General features: G+C 40.1%; 1 protein-coding gene across 2 annotated transcripts in view; it reads right to left on the bottom strand.

The window, feature by feature from the left end:
• mei-P26 (meiotic P26) overlaps positions 1-15,263 on the bottom strand; it is a 451,952-nt gene extending 436,689 nt beyond the window's left edge. Inside the window, exons 1-2 of one of the 2 annotated variants that reach the window (XM_067142736.2) lie at positions 15,158-15,263; positions 14,510-14,739 (exon numbers count right to left, since the gene is read on the bottom strand). In XM_067142736.2, coding sequence (XP_066998837.2) covers positions 14,510-14,637 — 128 coding nt within the window. In that variant the 5' untranslated portion in view covers positions 14,638-14,739; positions 15,158-15,263. Of the gene's footprint in view, positions 1-14,509; positions 14,740-14,999; positions 15,120-15,157 lie in introns of those variants that run through there. The other variant, XM_067142737.2, reaches the window with a different exon arrangement.
• Positions 15,264-21,295: the final 6,032 nt, after the last annotated feature.

Genomic DNA, 21,295 nt, shown 5'->3' with positions numbered 1-21,295 from the left:
ATCTGATCCTGACAGCCTCTCTGTGGTCTGAAACCACACTGGTTTCCTCGCAACGACTGATCGCATCCCCCCCCACCCCCTTCCAAGATGCCAGTGAATACTTTACTTTGCCTGGTATACTAATCAGTGAGATACCTCAATAGTTGTTGCAATCCTTCCTGTTCCCTTGCTTATAGATAGGTGCAATTACTGCTTTTATCCAATGTGAAGGTACCTTACCAATGCTCCATGCTAATTTTACTACTCCATGATGCCATTTCATCCCTGTCCTCCCACTATACTTCACCATTTCAGGTCTAATTTCATCTATTCCTGCTGCTTTATGACAATGGAGTTTATTTACCATCCTTTCCACTTCCTCAAACGTAATTTCATCAACATCATTTTCCTCCTCCCCATGAGCTTGGCTGTTCGCAACACCAGGATGATTTCCTTTTATATTAGGAAGATTTTCAAAATATTCCCTCCACCTCTCCAGTGATTCCCTGGGATCTATGAGTTCACCTGAATTACACAAAACACTGTTCACTTCCTTTTTCCCTCCCTTCCTAAGATTTTTTATTACTGTTCAGAAAGGTTTCCGTGCTGCTTAACATAGCCTTTCTAGGTTATTACCAAAATCTTCCCACGACTTCTTTTTGGATTCAACAACTATTTGTTTCGATCTGGTTTTTTTTTTTCCCACCTACGTACAATTTCCTATCTGCATCAGCCCTTGTTTGGAGCCTTTTCTGATAAGCCTTCTTTTTACGTTTACAAGCTGCTCTCACTTCATCATTCCACCACGATGTTTGCCTTTTTCCATCTTTACACACAGTTGTTCCTAGGCATTCCCTTGCTGTTTCTACTACAGCATCCCTGTATGCCACCCATTCACTTTCTATATCCTGAACCTGCTTACTGTCCACTGTTCGAAATTTCCACTAATCATATCCATCTACTTCTGCCTATTTTCCTCATCCTGGAGATTTTCTACCTTTAATCATTTGCAGACAGATTCACTTTCTCTATCCTAGGCCTAGAGATACTTAGTTCACTACAGAACAGATAGTGGTCCGTAACATTGAAAAATCCATGAAAAACTCGTACATTCCTAACCAATTTCCTGAATTCAAAGTCGGTTAAGATATAGTCTATTATGGATCTGGTACCTCTAACCTCCCATGTGTAGCGGTGAATAGTCTTATGCTTGAAGAATGTATTCGTAACTGCTAAACCCATACTAGCACAGAAGTCCAGCAAACTCTTCCCATTCCCATTAGCTTCCATATCTTCCCCACATTTTTACCAATCACCCTTTCGTATCCTTCAGTTCTATTCCCAACTCTCGCAATGAAATCACCCAATAGCACTATTCTATCCTTGCTGTTGATCCTGACCACGATGTCACTCAATGCTTCATAAAACTTGTCAACTTCATCCTCATCTGCACCCTCACATGGTGAATACACGGAGACAATTCTAGTCCTAATTCCTCCAACTGACAAATCTACCCACACATTCGCTCATTTACGTGCGTAACGGAAACTATGTTGTGTGCAATGGTATTCCTGTTAAAGAGCCCTACCCCAGACTCTGCCCTTCCCTTTGTAACACCCGTCAAGTACACTTTATAATCTCCTATATCTTCCTCGTTATCTCCCCTTACCCGAATATAACTTACTCCTAGCACATCCAGATGCATCCTCTTTGCTGACTCAGCCAGTTCTACTTTCTTTCTTCCATAAGCCCCATTAATATTGATAGCTCCCCATCAAATTCCATTTCGTTCGCCAAGTTGTTTCCAAGGAGTCCCTCGCCTGTCAAATGGGAGTGGGACTCTCGTTACTCCCATAGGTCCGAGGCTTGCTTAAAATTTTCTGAGCTCGGCAAATTCATGAAAAAGGATGCTACCCTACTTGTACATAGTCCAAGTGAGGAGCTCTCCTCTACCGGGTTATGGACCACTGGTGAATTGTACAGTCCTAGCCGCCTGAGCACAAGGAGGGCCATGACTCAGAATATGTCCGAGATGCCCACTCCCATTCCATAGCAACTGGTATCCCGACTCTCAGGACCACTTACTTTTTTTTTTTGCTAGGGGCTTTACGTCGCACCGACACAGATAGGTCTTATGGCGACGATGGGATGGGAAAGGCCTAGGAGTTGGAAGGAAGCGGCCGTGGCCTTAATTAAGGTACAGCCCCAGCATTTGCCTGGTGTGAAAATGGGAAACCACGGAAAACCATCTTCAGGGCTGCCGATAGTGGGATTCGAACCTACTATCTCCCGGATGCAAGCTCACAGCCGCGCGCCTCTACGCGCACGGCCAACTCGCCCGGTGGACCACTTACTAGGCCACTCAGCCGTTGCCCGAAGTATTACGCATAAAAATTGTCGATGAAAGTGACACGAGGAGCAGTGATTAGATCAACATGATGCAAAACTGTATGACTGTTAAATGAAAATACAAGAACAAGAATTATAGAAAGCCCACAAGCAAAGTCGATAAAGGCAAAAAAGGAGTATCCACATCTCTTCGTTGCTATCATTGTAAAAAGATAGGTCATAAGGCGAAGGAGTGCAAATCGAGTAAAAATGATCATGACAATGCTCACAAGGCCAAAGGAGGTACCTCACTATATATTACATCAAAACTGAACTTGTGCAAGTTCATGGCGGACCACGACGCAGATAGTGTGCGGTGCCTCGGCAGCGGCTGTACATCGCACACGAGTAAAAATCTGGACTATTTTTCACAAGTAGAATCCAATGTTTCTGAAAATTGAAAGTTAGCGAACAGTTCTACAACGAAAATAAGTGCAAAAGGTGTTGTGACAATGTCAATGAATGTTGATGGTTGTGATAAAAGTTTCAACCTATGCGATACATTATACGTACCTGCGTACTAGGTACTCTCAGCCGGGAAGATCGTAGACAGGGGTCACCGCGTGGTGTTTGACAAAACATCCGCTCGAGTTACAGATGCGAACGATAGTGCCTTATTCCTTGCACATAGAAAAGACGAACTTTATTACGTTATTGGGTCGTACACCGAAGAACAGGGAAAACTTGCCCGAGCTGAGGATACGTGCAAAGGGTCTATTATGGACTGGCACAGTCAATTGGGGCATCTAAACATAACGGATCCACGTGAGGCAGTGAAGAATAAAAGGATAGAGGGAATCGAAGTCATGGACACTGAAGAGGATTTTGAATGTGAGATCTGTCTCGAAGCAAAGATGACATGTACCCCTTTTCCGAAGATGTCCGATACGAGAATGGAACCAGGGGAATTGACTCATTCCGATATTTGTGGCCCTATGAGGGTTTCCTCGAATGGAAACGCGCGTTACTTCATCACATTCATCGACGATGTGACTGGATGGTGCAAAGTGAAGTTTCTTCATAAGAAAAATGAAGTCGTTAATGAGTTTCAGGACATCAAAAAACATCTGGAAACACAGAAAAATGCTAAGATAAAGATTTTGCAGTCTGATAATGGTACGGAATACGTGAATTCCACATTTGACGCACTGTTGAAAAGCTGCGGGATCCTACGACGCCTGACAATTCCGCGTAACCCGGAACAAAATGGAACAGTGGAAAGCAAAAACTGTACACTCGTCGAGATGGCCAGATGTTTATTAATGCAGTCCAGACTTCCTTCTTTTTTCTGGGCAGAGGCTGTTGCAACACCGAATTACATTATGAACAGATGTCCTACAAGTAAACTGGGTGGACAAACTCCTTACAAAGCCTGGACTGGAAAGGATCCAAATGTTTGTAAACTCGAAAGAATTGGATGTGAAACCTACTGCCTAAATCGATCGCCGAACATAGGAAAATTTGACCCTCAGAGAAAAAAAGGGCATACTCCTCGGACATGCGGAACAGTCCAAAGGTTTCAGAATTTGGATACCACGGGAACGAAAAGTGGAAATCTCACATGATGTCAAGTTTCTGAAATGAGACAGAAAAGAGCAAAAACACGATCTTGATATTTTTCCAAGTCAGCACCCAAATGTAGAGCACTCTGAGGAAGATCATCCCAGGATAGAGCCAGAGCAAGTTGATCCTTTCATCAATGTAAACATAACTCCTAGAGACACAGAACGTACAGAAAGCACCAGATCCGGATAGTTCTGAAGAAGAATTTCTTGGTTTTGAAAATGAACCAGAACCAGAAATACAACAATCTCGACATGCTCCAGGAAGACCAAAAATGATCCGTTCAGAAACACGATGGAGGACAAATTGATTCGGTATGTCTGGCTGAGGTTCCAATTCAGGTGGCATTTTCAGGTCCAGAGAAAAATGAGTGGATGCTGACAATGGCAGATGAATTTGCCTCTATTCTAAGAAACAAGACCTGGGATCTTGTAGACCGCCCAGAAAATAGGACGACAATTGGAAGTCGTGTAGTCCTTAGGAATAAGTACGGAGCAAATGGTGAGATCACAAGAAGGAAGGCTAGAGTCGTAGCCAGGGGGTTTTCCCAGATTATACTGAAACATTCACACCAGTAGCACGACTCAGCTCAATATGAATGGCTATTGCGCTCGCAGCTCATCATGCAATGTATGTCTGACAATTCGATGTAGCAACTGCATACTTAAATGGAATTGTTGAAGAGGAAATCTTTATGGAAGTACCAAACTACACCACAGAAATACTCAAATTCATCGTACAGGAAAGTAATGCAACATTTGAGACCATAGCTGAAGCCAAGAGGATGCTGAAGATGTTGAACAAGGATTGTGTGTGCCGTATTAAAAAGGCTCTGTATGGTTTGAAGCAGGCTGGCCGCTGTTAGCACCAACACTTGAACAAGCAAGTACTAAAGCTTGGTGTCAAACCAACGTACGGCAATTCGAGCGTCTATGCTTGCTTGCTTGCTTGTTGTTTTAAGGGGCCTAACATCGAAGGTCATCGGCCCAAACGCATCTGTTCTGATGCTGATGATCTCCTAATCATAGTTTATGTTGACATTTTAGTTCTTGTCACGGAACTTGAGAGAAATTGACGAGGTCCACAAATTTCTACAAAAGACATTCGAGGTCAAAGATCCGGGAGATATTAAGTACTGTCTCGGGATTGAGTTTTCTCGAGATGAATCCGTTATCACTTTGAAACGGAAAGGTTGTTATGGACCTCTTAGATCGCTTTCGAATGTCTGATTGCAAGCCCATGGCCACACCAATTGAAGCTGGAATTAAACTGTCAAGATCAAATACTTGGTCCAAGGATGATGGTGTGAGGCCCCCCTACAGAGTGCTCATAGGTGCTCTTATGTATCTATCAACCGCAATGCATCCAGACATATCTCACGCAGTGAGTGTCTTAAGCCAATATAATGATTCTTTTGGCAAAGAACACTGGCAAGCAGCAAAGAGGGTACTGAGGTACCTGAAGGGTTCTTCTGATGTGGGAATCACCATTGGGAGCGATACCAGTAATTTAACTGGCTTTGTAGATGCTGATTGGGCTGCATGCATCAACGATCACACGTCATACACTGGCTTTGCCTTCACAATGTATGGTGGAGTCGTATCTTGGGAATCCAGGAAACAACGGACAGTGGCATTGTCCTCAACGGAGGCTGAATGTATGGCCATGAGTGAGGCTTCAAAAGAGGCAGTACACTTACTACGAATAGCAAGGGAGATAGGCATTAACAGCGTGTTGACTGTACAGCTATATAACGACAACATTGGAGCTCAGAAGCTTGCTGGAAATCCTGTTTTCCACTCTCGGACTAAGCACATTGATGTGCGACATCATTTTGTACGAGAGGTTCTTTCATCTGGGGACATCCATCTTGAATACTTGTCAACTGAGAAGATGCCTGCAGATATATTTACCAAGGGACTACCGAAGGATAAGCACTGGAAGTGCTTAGCGTGTCTGGGTGTCAGAAGACTGAAACGTTGAAGCTGGTTCAGCCTTCAAGAGGGGGTGTTGAGAATATTTATATATATATGACTCTGGCTGAGCCACCATCAAGTAGCGCCACCTACACACTACGTTTTCTTTGTCCATTCTGACACATCACGATTGTAATCTCCATGTCTATTGTTTTCACTGTTTCCATCTGTGATTTACGTATGTAATAAATAGTGTCATTTTAATATAAACCGTGCTGACCTTATTACTTTCCGAAACATAGTGCCTTTTCGAATAATAATAATAATAATAATAATAATAATAATAACAACAACAACAATGGCATGTGGTCTCTGTAGAAGTCTGGTGCAGGTCTTTTGATTAGACACCATATAGGTGACCTGTGCGTCTGTGAGGATGGGGCCCTATCGAAGATGAAATCTAATGCTGAAAACATCACAAACATTCAACCCCTGAGACATAGGAATGAATTAATGAAAGTTAAAATCCCCAACCTGGCCGGAAATCAAAGAAAACCCTTGAGCCAAAGGTCAGCATGCTAACCACTTAGCCATGGAGCTTGACTTTTGTAGAAATAACACCAATAGTAATATTGTATGGTTCAAATCCCAGTAACTCCATGTGAGATTTGTGCTGGACAAAGTGGAGGCGGGACAGGTTTTTCTCCGGGTACTCCGGTTTTCCCTGTCATCTTTCATTCCATCAACACTCTCCATTCTCACTTCATATCATCAATCAATCATTAATAAATCACTTCGGGAGTGGCGACCCCGTCGTACTAATAGCCTATATACGATTCATTCATTACATCCCTGACCCGGTCAATGACTGGAAAACAGGTTGTAGGTTTTCATTTTCAGTAATATTGTACAGTACTATCATTTACTTCTTCCAGTAGGCTTAATTCAAAATTGTACGCTAGACAAATATCCCTGATAGCATGGTTAATTAAAATGCAGGCATGACAAATAATGTCGAACAATTCAGAGTCATTTTTCACTAGTGAAAAAGTCTGTATGTCCTTTACGGCTGACAGAGCATGTCTATAGACTTCATGTTACATATACCATTTTCTTCTCCTTTGCTATCATCATCGCCATCAATTTCTGTTTTCTTTTCTTGGAGGTGATGGGTGACGAACTCTTCAATGTTTTCTAACACCGTCTCTGTCTCAACTTCTGGATCAACGGCCACATAATCTTTTGCACTGACATCACCATAATTACACTGTTTGAGAGTTTGTTGTATAGCACATCAGCATTTTCATGAGACAAACTTGGCTGTGTGAAAGTATTGCATACTCTATTTGGCTTCACTGCTTCTGCAATCCAAACGCAGCATTGAGCACAGACAGACCTGGTCAATTCAGTGACAGAGGCCACTAATTCCCTGTTTGCCCATGATGCCATTATCAGTTTTCTGTAATTAATCTTAAAATGACGCCCTGGTCCATTGGCTGAGTCTCCTAGAAGTATTTGGAGGGAAACATGCGAGCTTAGCATTAGAAAGCTGTATTGCTGGATTGCATGTAGCACTGTCGAGATACAGAATGCCGTTACTATGTACAGTCTAACAGCCTGCCTGAATACTGATGGGTAGTAGCTTGGGAGTTAGATAACTTTCTTCTTTAGCATGCCATTCCTCTGGTTCATAAATTTTCTGATACTACTGGTAACACACTGGTTCATCATAACATTCGAGCTATTCAATCCCTGCTATGAGGCACTGATTAGAATGAACAGTGTGCATATTTAACGGAATAATGGCAGAGGAGTGTTCACAGCAGTCTGCGGCCTGGTCATTCCAGCTTGGAACTTTGGTCTGTTTGATCGGCACCGTAGTACCGTTCGTTAAAAGTGAGAAAATGTGCAGTTCTCCATTTGATCGAGTATTTTATGTGATAACATTGCTTTTAATCGCTACATTCCTATTTATGTTTCTGTAATGACCTATGTTCACTTCAGTTAGGAAAACCACAAAGTCAGTCTTTCTGAGAATCCTGTAGCAAAGCACGGGTACATCAGCTAGTATGTCTTTACTGCTGCTCAGGTAAAAGGGGTTAAGTCAGTATCTTCTGTTTATTTTTATTTTAATATCGTCCAAACCCAACTAATTCATCGTATAAACATCCAGTGTGTGAAAAACATTAACATTGTTAACATTTAATAAGTTTTATACGTTTGCAAAAGCATTCTCTGATTTACAGTAAGAGGGTGAAGTTTGATTTTTATTTTTCTCAAAACTTATTTTTATGATTTAACTAGCTTTACCCGAACACCAGCAATATCTTCTAGTATGGGCTATAAAACGTGTGATACCGGAATTATGATTGATCTGTCGCAGTCTCACTTTTGGCTTTGATAACATGAAAGTGACCGAGGTACGAGCGATGCTAGTAATGTGCTGTAGTTCCTTATGCAACCAGTCCCCGTTATGAACGGTGTGAAAATATCGCTCATAGGGTTGGCAGACTACCTCACTCCTCATTTTCCTTGTATGCCTCTTCAGTGATGCCTACACCATAATAGCTGATTACATAAAAGCAGCTTCCTGGTTCGTATCACACTTAAACAGATTCACAGCTATTTTTTATTTTCCACCTTGTCGATACACTAAATTGCCTAAGGCAACTTATTGGTTAAAAGTGATACTTTGTCAATATATGAATGTTTCATGTAAACAGTGTTATGTGGCTGAAGATGTTGATCAATATATGAAACATGTACCACTTTTAACCAATAAGCTGCCTTAAGCAATTTAGTGTATCAACAAAGTGGAAAATTAAAAAAATAAAAAAAATAGTTGTGAATCTATAATAGCTGATGGTGGAGCTGTTTAGGATCCAACCAGCCTTCAGGCTGGCTACTAACATAAACATGCACCTCCGTTAGTGAAGTGCTACCGAAATATGAAAACATAACAGCCATGGTTTTCAATTTTAAAGAAAAAACACATACACCTGTTGGGCATAATATTTCAAATCAATACAAGTCCCCCCCAATCTTTAAGACATCCTACATCACTGAACAGTCAGGAGTCTGTCAAACTTCTGCTGACCATATGAAAAAGACTGGTTTGAGATCAACGTAAGACTCTGGCAACGTCATTATACTTGGGCGCATGAGAGTTGGAGTTTGACACTTGAGCAGTGAAGGGAGTAACTATGAAGAGTGCTGTGTTGCCACAGTTTGACCCTGCCTGTGATTAAACATCCACTATCTTTTAATACAGGTTGGGGGGGTTCATAAAACAACATGATAGGCCTAAATGAATTCAATAAACTTTGACAGCCTGTGCTAATACCAGGATTTTAGCATTTACGAGAGAATATGTTATTGCCAATAAATATTTAATCTTAATCACAACTGCTGATAACATATACAATACTGCAGTCATGGCATAACTTACATCAATCAGTCAGTCAGTCAGTCAGTCGGTCATTAGGAAGTTATGTTATAATAAGGAACAAAACTCTACCCACATTGATAGCTGTATTATTTAATGCTGACTTAACAGTACAGTTCATTTCTCTTTTGAGTCCCTCCGAACAGTAATTCTGCTTACTGCCATGGGTCTGGTAGCACATTTCTGAACTTTATTGAATGGGAAATAATTGTAAAACTAGCCCTGATTAACTAAAAGAAACCAACAAAATAATATTAAAAATCCAAACAAGCAAAGCAATAACAGCTAACACAAATGACATCACAAAAGCGACAGAGTAAGCTAAGTCACATGGCGATAGTTTCACTAAAATGTGGCATCGCTGGGATCATTGCCGTAGCAACAGACCATTACCAAGCAGCAACTTTTTCTCGCTGTCAGCACTAAATATCAGACTCCAACTCTTGTGCAGTAATAAACAAGGATTGCCAACATCACAGAAGAGGAGCAAGACCCCTGGTCTGACCGATAGTCTGGACAATACTATTGGTATGGGGCCAAGCAAAGGGAGTTGCCAACAGGCCTCTTAGCCTGCCCTGAAGTCCAGCTAAAATGTGACAAAAATCACAAAGTGCCTTAAAAACAGTTACCAAACTGCACAGATTTCTTATTTTTACAAGACTGTGGCAGCCCTGAGACTAGACACAGGATACGAGCTCTACTGGATACAATAGGAAACTTTCCTTCATCACAGCTGGCACAAGCAGGACAATATTAGCAACACACAAAAATGGTTCATTTCTCCGAGATGGAGATTATTGTAATTATAAGTAAATAAGTTAGTTGTAGGAAATAGATTATAAGTGTAGCACGCCATCTGTAATTGGGAATAGCCTGTTAGTGGTTAATAAATCTATCTAAGGGAATCATCCCCTCTCATTACTCAGATTTACAATTTATGTTTTGATTCTTCTAAATAAGAATGTCCAGGCATGGATTGGTGGGTGGGTCCCTGTTAAACATAAAAGAAGGATCTCTGTAATTGTTTCTTGAGCAGGCAGTGTATGGCACAGCTCGGATGATGTCACACAAATTAAACAAACAACATGGTGTGCCTCAGACAATGTAACATATTACACAAACAACATACTGCGGTTCAGACGACGTCTGAACCAGCTACAGAAGGCTGCCATCCTATGAATATCTAGTGACAAGATCATTGGTCTGGACGCAAGTAAAGGGATTCTAGGGGATTGGTTAAGTCCGGCTAGTGACAAGACCATTGGGCTGGGCACAAGCAAATGGGTTCTAGGGGCATAAGCTCCCAGGTTACATCCGCAAATTGGCCCCCTGGCCTCTAGTATCGGTAGAAATATAGAGTCCGCCCAGAAATTATTATAATGTAATATATAGGTTTCAGTGCTGCTATTCTTACCTAGAAATGATTCTAGAGGCGATGTGTTCATTATGTCTGCAAGGGACCAACCCACCCACTGCTAGAAGAATATTTACTTTTATAAACTAAAGTAATGTCCAGGTGGCATTTTCCATTGCTTCTACCAAGGATCACAGACATTGGCAGAGATAAAGATTAAGCCATTATTCCCACCAATGAAGAGACAGAGATTTCGTACCCAACCACTGCAGAAGAAAGAAAGGCTTTAGAAGCCTGCGAAGTTTAAAAGTACCATGGTGTAGGATGATAACCTCACACTTTCTCAATTCATCCTTTAACCATGAGGCTTACGGCAAGAAAAAAGAAACGGTCATTTAGTAGCTGTAAAGTATTTTTGCACATCCGTGTCAATATCTGTCATGAGAGCAGTGGCCCTCCCTTCGAGAGGCTTTCTTCTATGGCCGCGGCACATAGCCTACTCAGAGTATAAATTTCATGGTTCTGATCCATTTTGAATTGTAATCACTGTCCGAACGGCAAGAAAAAAATAATTTCGTAGTTTTAACCAATCTTTGTACAACCAGACCCATCTCTGTCATGAGAACAGTGTGGGGCCACACTCCCTCCAAGAGGCTTTTTTCTATCGCTGCGGTGCATACTGTCTGCACATCAAGAAAAATAAGACAGACCAACAACCAACAGTTGGCAGCAGTGCTATTCTACCTACCTCAGAGCTACTAGTGGAAATCTAAGTATTAAACAAAGGACAGTCACTTCGTATGTGCCACGGTGGTGCCTTGTTACTAAAATTGCGGGGCGGACACTAGTTATGCCTTGGTTAGGTATGGATAGTGACAAAACCACTGCATGATTCCCAACTTTAGCCCACCTACGGAAGAGTTACCAGGATCTCTCCTCTATGCTACTTCAGGTATCATTTTACATCACTTTTCTATGCTTTTTCACCAGAAATTATTAACACAAGTGCTACAGGAGTTTACTTCCAGAAACACTTTCTGTGCAAGAAAGGTTGCCAGGAGCAAAGAGGGGTCACAACAACTTAATACTCATTGTGCTACCATCCACTCCACATTCCATCTCATGAGATAACAAGCAAGAAGATTGCCTAAAATTTCTAATATAGAAGACTTAGACAAAACTGAATACATATAGAATTTTAGGTTCTTTGCTAAGTAGACCATGAAAACTTTGCTCTTCTACAGTCTACGAATGGTTCCAATAACACTTAAAGTGATAACTTCCATTCTGAACTGGACATAAATAAAACAGAAGACTGAAATGCAGAGAAAAATTATGATGATGATGCTTGTTGTTTTAAGGGGCCTAACATCGAAGGTCATCGGCCCCTAAGAAAAATTATTGAGAGACAGATATGCTGAGCTAGTACAATCAAAGGAGACATTGCCAAAACCCCCTGCAGCCAATATCTTTCCAGTCCATAGTCCGGCTCCATGGCTAAATAGTTAGCGTGGTGGCCTTTGGTCACAGGGGTCCCAGGATCGATTCCTGGCAAGGTCAGGAATTTGAACCATCATTGGTCAATTTTGCTGGCACGGGGGCTGGGTTGTTATCATCATCATTTCATCCTCATCACGATGTGCAGGTTACCAACAGAAGTCAAATAAAAAAAGACCTACAGCTGGCGAGCCGAACATGTCCTCGGACACTCGCGGCACTAAAAGCAATATTCCATGCCATTTCATTTCCAGTCCGTAGCAAAAAAAAAGCCACACCAATTAGCAAATTTACCACAACCACTTGTTTCCAGTTGAAATTGTGAGGATGAAATTAGTGAATTGAGTATAATGGCAAGGGAGTGAAACAGGCGATCAATTTCAATAGTTGACTTTCCAGTGTACCGCAACCTGACTTGTCATTATCCGTAACCTTGTCACAAACAATATTGCGCAGTAAGGTTACTAGGAGAATTAAACCAGCTTTAAATTAACCAACTAACAGTAATCTACAGAGTGCTCCCCGTGAAATGTTTACAAAGAAGGGTGGTTGTGAATTTTTTGGGCTTTTCCTCCCCTTGCATCCCACCGACCGAGCAAAGATAATTTCATTCATGTTTAATAGAAACAAAATATAGTAAGATATGACACTTGAATGCACGTAAGTTAGCGTTAAAAATTTGAAATGATATAAGGTGCATCGTATTTAAACATTGTCGCAGACAGTGTTCTCCCCAGAAATTTTCGTCAGATGGGTGGCAGGAATGAGTAGCTGGACGGGGTCAAAAACGTAACAAATGAATATGGTAACATTTCAATTTATTCTCCTCTGGGCATTAACAATATCGGACAGGTAAACATTAACTGCATAACTGAACTATTTTGGTGCTATCACGAACGAGACATAACAGAGTAATTTGAACTTTTAGTGTTCTACAGCTCGTTCATACACCGGAGCTTACCCCTCGGTTGCTGTGGAGTACCATAAGTGTTTTAAGAGTCATGCAGAATCGAGTGCTCGCATATGATTCCACGCTACTCCAGACATCGCTCATGCATGACACTACGTGATAGTCAAGCTAAGCTGACACAATTAAGCTGACAATAATGAAGATTTATCATTTAAATGTCCGGCTCCATGGCTAAATGGTTAGCGTGCTAGCCTTTGGTCACAGGGGTCCCGGGTTAGATTCCCGGCAGGGTCGGGAATTTTATCCATCATTGGTTAATTTCACTGACATGGGGGCTGGGTGCGTGTTGTCTTCATCATTTTATCCTGATCACGACGCGCAGGTCGCCTACTGGCGTCAAATCGAAAGACCTGCACCTGGCGAGCTGAACATGTCCTCTGACACTCCCGGCACAAAGCCATACGCCATTCCATTTCCCGGCACAAAGCCATACGTCATTCCATTTCAATAAACAGTTTTACAGTAACTTACAGTATTAGTTTTAATTTAGAGCACCCACTGACATAAAAATGCATTAATATTATGTAACTAGCACATATGCCTTTACTGGCAGGACCTAGTGTTTACAATGCACTATGTCTTCTGGTATAGGCTACAGCACTTTTGTTACTTTCATAGATCTGTCGCTGTCTTATCCTTGGCTTTGACAATATGAAAAAGTGACTGGGGTATGAGCGAAGCTAGTAATGCCAATCCTTATGCAGCCAGTCCCTGCTTTGAATGGTGTGAAAATGTTGCTCATAGGGTCGGTTGGTGTATGCATTTCAGTGGGCTTGGCAGACTGATATGTAATAGCTACTCTGGTTCGGTGAAGAAAGCAACGGGAAACCACCTCACTCCTCATTTCCCTAGTACGCCTCTTCAGTGATGCCTAGGGCATCTATGACAGCTGATGGCAGAGCTGTTGAGGATCCCACCAGCAGAATCGCTGACGGACTGAACATACATACATACATACAACTAGCACATATCTAGGTTATGTTAGCCGGGCAGTCTGTAAAAATGGCTAGGTCCATTAAAAATGTCCTAAGGAGAACACTGAGCAGAAATGATGATTTGTGATGTTAGATTAGTTTTTACCACAAATTAATCCAATTCAGGAACTTAAGTTTCAACACTTCAGTCATCCTCCGTTTTCTACAGAGTGAAGCTCTGTCGTCAACACAAGGTACACTGGAAATTGAGAACACAGAATAGAACAGGATTCCAGTAACGGTTAAGGTAGCCATCATCAGGAAGGAGCGATCAAGTAATTCAGATTGCTTCATGGGACAAAATCCATCAGCAGGAACAATTTCAGTCATGAATGATTATTATGACCACCTCTTATAGTTAATGCACCAACTTCCATTTTGCAAGGGTAATAGGGCTCTAAACTACAAATATGCCATACATACCTGCAAATATTGCATATTTGATCCCGATTTTCAGACGGACTAGATTCTTCCAAGGGTCCTGGACTGCTACTACCAAAACCATCAGCAAATATGCTTAAATCATTATCATCATTTGAATCCCTCTCCATATTTGATCAGATTTGGTTTTCTTCTAGTTCTTCAAGTTTGTATATTTTAAATGTTGGAATAGATTAGACCAAATTTGATGCTTTTACTGGTGCTGACTTCACCTATAAAGCAAATTGGATGCGTTACAGTACAATTAGCAACACCTCAAAATTGCATTCAGTACAATTTAACAACAAACGTGATGTGTCCTTGAGCTTGAATCATAACTCTGCAACTAAAAATGAGAGTATTTTGCGCAGTTTCTACAGTTATATTAATTAACTGTTCACGATAAATATTCGAAGTAAAATGGTTAATGCAACATAGCTATATCCATTCGCCGGATTTATCAACTAATGCAAGTTACCAAGGGTCAACTTACGAGAAAACAATATTAACCCTGAAGCGAAAAAAATACTTCAAGTTTTCTTCAACACACATGACCACTTAACGTAAAATAACGTTTCCATTACGACCTATGCCCACACTAAAATATTAAAATACTGAAATAATATCCCCATTTAGTATGAGAATACCTACCACTGCCATGGCAAATGGCGCGAACCTCTCGAGCAGTAAACTGAGCGCTTTCAGTACCTCTCTGTACTAATAATGAACAATGACAAGTAAGTTTGTGGATTCTCAGGGCCTCAGCCTACAGGATATAGTTTTAAAATATTATACAATATTATACAATCGATGAAAAATCACTACAAGTAATTTGCATCCTATTTAACTAAGGAATGAGTTGGTTCAAAAGAAAATCCTCTTTCACAATGGAGTACACAACATACTGTCTAATCGAAACTATCCCACAAAAATTAAAAGTGTACAATATGCACTTTCCGAAAATTACCAATTACTTCCATCTGCCTTAGAAAGGACCCTTTCTCCATAAGTAATAGGATTGTTTGATTTTGTTCAGCCTAAGCTTTTAGTGTACAGAAAATCTTCCGTGGAACATGAAACAATGATCAAATTACACTTATTCTAACAATACGATCTAAAAATTACGCTAGTTCACAGTTAACTTGTGATAACCGAGATTTTAAAAATATCCTTCCTAATAATTAATTTCAATTATGAATTGCAACACTCACCTTGTCTTGTAGCAATGTAATTTGAAGGACAATGAACTGCTCGATTCCAGTAGACCTGAAAATAGTTAAAAGCTTATCTCCATAACGATTTCACAGAACAAAAGAAAGCCGTACACGCAACAATACACTGATCTGTAATTTCTTCAATGTCTTAACAATTTTCTCACTGACATTCTTTGGTAAGATATTATTCGATCATTGCCGATAATACGTAAATACTTTTATACGTACAACCCAGAATGGACAGCGACGTGCTTGTCCTGATTAGTACCTGTATTGTTATTAATAATACCCGCAATAATAATAATAATAATAATAATAATAATAATAATAATAATAATAACACTCTAATTCTCAGCAAACAACGTGAAGTCCCTGGGACCTCCCGCAGTTTTGCTTCTTTTCTCTGCGCGATTCCGTTTGCCCAATGATCTTGGCAGTCCCAATACTTTCAAGTTACGGTACTCAGTTACCTTCAGGCAGCTGTTGTGAAAACAACGGAATGTGCTTTGTTGTACTAAACACATAACTCGAATGGTCCTCTGGACCTCACAACGCCGGTTACGTAAATTTTCTGGTCTGGTGCAGCATTCTTTATTGTTGTAGAAAGTTGTTTCGAAGTTATAACTATTACTATACCCGGGCCAACAAAGTCCTGTATTGGCAGTGCTTCTTTTGAAGAAGATGGGTTGGTGATATTGGATTAATGCACCAGTGGCGTGGAAGATTCTGACAATAGTGATCACAGCTCAAGTTGACTTGAAAATGATCTTCAAATTAAAGAATATTTTAGCTTTCGATTGAGGTGAATATGGAAAGAACAGATTTACACCTTTTATTTTGGTGTTATGAGTAGGATATATTTTCATTTTTCAAGTGTTTGCATGAATTACTGTGTGAGAAATAGGTTCGGAAATACCTAAAATGTAATGTCTGCTGGTTCCCACATAACTTTGTTTTTAATAAATCATTTCATAATTTCGTTGTTGGGGCCTTTATTGACATTGCGGTTACACAATTAGATATGCTTTGTGCGTCTGTAAGCAGTACATTTGAATATTTTTAACATACTTGATTGAAATAGACATTAGCTACATGATATTTCAAAAAACAATGAATGACTGCCCTACGGAGATATATCTTAGTCAAATTAGGACAAGTCATTAGAATCAATTTCAACTAAACTAAACTAATGACATTCCTCAGACATTGAAAACCTATACCATGTGCAGTCCCCCAGACCTCACAACACCGGTTAAGTTCCATAAATATCACGACGCTTGCTGAGGAATAATAATAATGCTATTGCTTTTACTTCCCATTAACTATAAATGTTTTATGATTTTAGAAGAGCCAAGTTGCCGAAATTTTGTCCCGCCAGGAGTTCATTTAGGTGCCAGTAAATCTACGGACACGAGGTTGATGTATTTTAGCACATGCAAGTATTATCATCGGAATGAGCCAGGATCGAAACTGCAAATTTGGGCTCAGAAGGCCAGCGCTCTACTGCTTGGGCTACTCAGGTTGTGGTGGTGACTTAACATTAATAGGAATATATATCGCTCCAGATGGTAACAAGAGAAATATGGCATGACCGTTTTGGGCATGCTGAAAACTTGCCTGATTGATTGGCAAGCAAAAAGGTAGTGAGAAGTGTGAAGTGTGCATGAAAGGCAAAGCTAAAAGGGCTCCTTTCCCGGATAGACTAGTGAAATCACCAACTCTCTTAGATCTTGTTTATTCTGATGTTTGTTATGTAAAACCTGAAGCCTTGGGAGGGGGGAAATATTTCCTAACCTTGACAGATGACTATTCGAGATACAGTGAAGTGAGTGTGTTAAAGCACAAAAACGAGGCTCATGAAAAAATAATTACATTCAAGAAAAGAGCTGAGAATATTCAAGATAGAAAACTTAAAATTGTTCAAACGGATTGGGGAGGAGAATATTGTAATAATGCCTTGAAACAGCTCTTTGTTGACAATGGTATTGTTCACAGGCTGTACTTATCAGGGGAACACCAGCAAATGGGAGTGGCAGAGAGGCTGAATCAACAGCTTCTGAATTTAGTTCGGGGCCGATGACCCTTGATGTTAGGCCCTTTAAAACAACAAGCATCATCATGACTTTAGTTCCGTGCATATTATTGAATGCAGGTTTGCCTTTGAATTTTTGGGGCGAGGTGCTGTATACATTAAGAATAGGTGTAAGCTATCTGCTATTGAAAACAAATACCATATGAGTTGTGGCTTAACAAAAAATTGTCTGATGAGGAAATTTGTAGAATGCGAGTATTTGGATGTCGTGCCGGGGCATACGAGGAACATAACAAAGATGAGAAATTAGAGTCTAGGGCAAAGAAATATGTCTTTTTGGGCTATCCTGACAATAGAAGAGGTTATAGGCTGTGGCACTTGGAAAACAAGTGTGTTGTTTTGTCCAGAAATGTAGTATTTGAGGAGAGAGGGTTTCCCATGAAAACTAACGAAGGACCTGCTATTGCGTTGCCTCTAAGTCTTGTGAGAAACCATTGGTCGTAGATTTAAGTTTGTTTGACTCTGATAATGAATCTGACTCGGTGTGCAGAATTGATGAGCAAGTAATAGATGAGCCAGATAGAGCTTTGCCTTTCATGCACACTTCTCACTACCTTTTTGCTTGCCAATCAAATCACTGTGAATAACATCAGTGCTGAAGTGCACGAAAACCCCATAATTCCTGAAATACGTAGATTACAGAGAATCAGAAACAGACGAGACTGTGTGGATTGCATTGGATGTAATTTGCATGTTGTGTCTGCTGTAACTGACAGTTTACGGAAGAGTGCCAAGGAAGCTTTGACTGGTCCTGTATGTGTAAAATGGAAATCAGCAATGGAGAAGGAGCTGAGTAGGTAAATTTGAGAAAATGAGTGTTGGGAATTGGTAGAGAAACCAAAAGGTAAGAATATTTTTGTGGACAAAATGGGTGTTCAGAATCAAAGAATGACTTGTTTGTAATGAGAACATTTACAGGGCTAGGCATGTAGCTTTAGATTACAAGCAGGTAGAAGGTGTTGATTATAATGATACATATAGTCCTGTTTTGAGGCGTCAGACTGTCAGAATCTTGATTGTTCTTGCGGTTGTCAAAGGTTGGGATATTCAACATTATGATGTAGATGCGGCATTTCTAAAGAGTAACATTAAGGAAGAAGTGTTTGTGGAGCAACCAAGTGGTTTTGAAAGAAATCCCAACTGTGTCTACAAGTTAAAGTAAAGCATGTATGGTTTACACCAAAGTTCAAAGGATTGGAACATTTGTCTCTTGATCTCTTGAAGTAAATCGGTCTTAAAAGATCTGTTTGTGAACCATGTGTGTACTTCGGTAAAAGTATTCTAGTTGGAGTGTACGTTGATCAATGCAAATACATTGATAATCCGATACATGAGTATAACATAAAAAATGCCAAAGGATGTGTTGCTCCGTTGGATATAGGCGACAAGAGGATTTTAGAAGAGGCTAATAATTGTAATCAGACTTTGTATCAAAAGACTGTAGGCAATCTACTTTATATAGCCAACAATACAAGAACGGACATATCCTTTGCGGTCTGCAAGCTGAGTCAGTACTCTCAAAACCGTAGCCTAAAAGATTGGCAAAGAATAAACAAGGTGTTTAGATATCTGAAGAAAACAAGAGGTGTGAAGTTATGCTACAAAGCTAGTAATGATTCAATGAGTGTTTATTACGATGCTGATTATGCTAACTCTGAGGACAGGAAACCTATTTCTGGATATGTGTGCAAATTTTCTGGTTGTCCGGTTATATGGTCTAGTAAGAAACAACGGATTGTTGCTATTTCAACTGTGGAGGTGTGCACAACGGAATGTTGTGGTTGCGTAAGTTTTTCAATGAATTTGATTATTGTAATTACGTTAAAATGCCAATTCAATTTTTTGTGATAATCAAGGTGCTATACATGTGAGTTCAACTAATGTTGTGTCTGAGAAAACTAACATACCGGACTGAGTGGTTCAGACGGTTAAGGCGCTGGCCTTCTAACCCCAACTTGGCAGGTTCGGTACTGGCTCAGTCCGGTGGTATTTGAAGGTGCTCAAATACGACAGCCTCGTGTCGGTAGATTTACTGGCACGTAAAAGAACTCCTGCGGGACTAAATTCCGGCACCTCGGTGTCTCCGAAGACCGTAAAAGTAGTTAGTGGGACGTAAAACAAATAACATTATTATTATTAAAACTAAACATATGGATGTTCGCTATTTGTTTGTAAAGGACATTGTGGCCAAGGGATTGGTTAAGTTTGTGTATGTACCATCAGATTAAAATGTGTCAGACCTTTTCACAAAGGCATTGTCAGGGGAGGGAACTTGTTAGGACTTGATGATAAGCGTCCACATGTTTATCTACGTGTGTTGCTTATTTTTTATTTGTGTTTGTGGTCAAACTTTTATGACAAGGGGAGGTATAGGAATTAATAACTTTTCTTCTGTATTTAGTGTCGTTAAAAATTTGACACGATGAGAAAAATAGTTCTTAGTGTCTGTAGTATTTTTTATATCTATGGCAGAGTTTTTTGATTAATCAACTGTTTTATCCACATATTGTGTCGCCAACCTTCTCGCACCGAAACCCCGTTAAATTTATATTTACTCTATGACTGAAACTATGATTCTTTTGTTGTTTGTGCCGAGTAATTTGCGCAATGTGTTGTTGGGTGTACAGTTGAATTGAGACAAAAAGTTTTAATAAAATGTTCTTATCAATTATTGAGAGTTGCGCCCCAATTTATTTCTGTTATTATGAGTGGGATATATTTTCATTTTTCAGGTGTTTGCATGAATTATAATGTGAGAAATAGGTTTCGGAAATATCTAAAATATAAGATCTGTTGGTTTCCACATAACTTTGTTTTTGAATAAATCATTTCATAATTTCGTTGTTGGGGCCTTTATGGACATTGGGGTTACACAATTAGAAATGTTTTGTGCGTCTGTAAGCAGTACATTCGAATATTTTTGACATACTTGATTGAAGTAGACATTAGCTACATGATATTTCAAAAAACAATGAATGACTGCCCTACGGAGATATATCTTAGTCAAATTAGGACAAGTCATTAGAATCAATTTCAACTAAACTAAACTAATGACATTCCTCAGACATTGAAAACCTGTAACATGTGCAGTCCCCCAGACCTCACAACACCGGTTAAGTTCCATAAATGTCACGACGCTTGCTGAGGAATAATAATAATGCTATTGCTTTTACTTTCCATTAACTATAAATGTTTTATGATTTTAGAAGAGCCAAGTTGCCGAAATTTTGTCCCACCAGGAGTTCATTTAGGTGCCAGTAAATCTACGGACACGAGGTTGATGTATTTTAGCACATGCAAGTATTATCATCGGAATGAGCCAGGATCGAAACTGCAAATTGGGGCTCAGAAGGCCAGCGCTCTCCTGCTTGAGCTACTCAGGTTGTGGTGGTGACCTAATATTAATAGAATATATAACGCTCCAGATAATCCAATAGAAGATGTAGTAGAATCAGTACATAATGCAATAAGGAAAGTAAATAC

This window comes from Anabrus simplex, chromosome 3 (assembly GCF_040414725.1).
Source record: "Anabrus simplex isolate iqAnaSimp1 chromosome 3, ASM4041472v1, whole genome shotgun sequence".
NCBI classification, from domain to species: Eukaryota; Metazoa; Arthropoda; class Insecta; order Orthoptera; family Tettigoniidae; genus Anabrus; species Anabrus simplex.
Note: the sequence above shows the minus strand (reverse complement) of the source record. Positions and strands in the feature narration are given on the sequence as shown.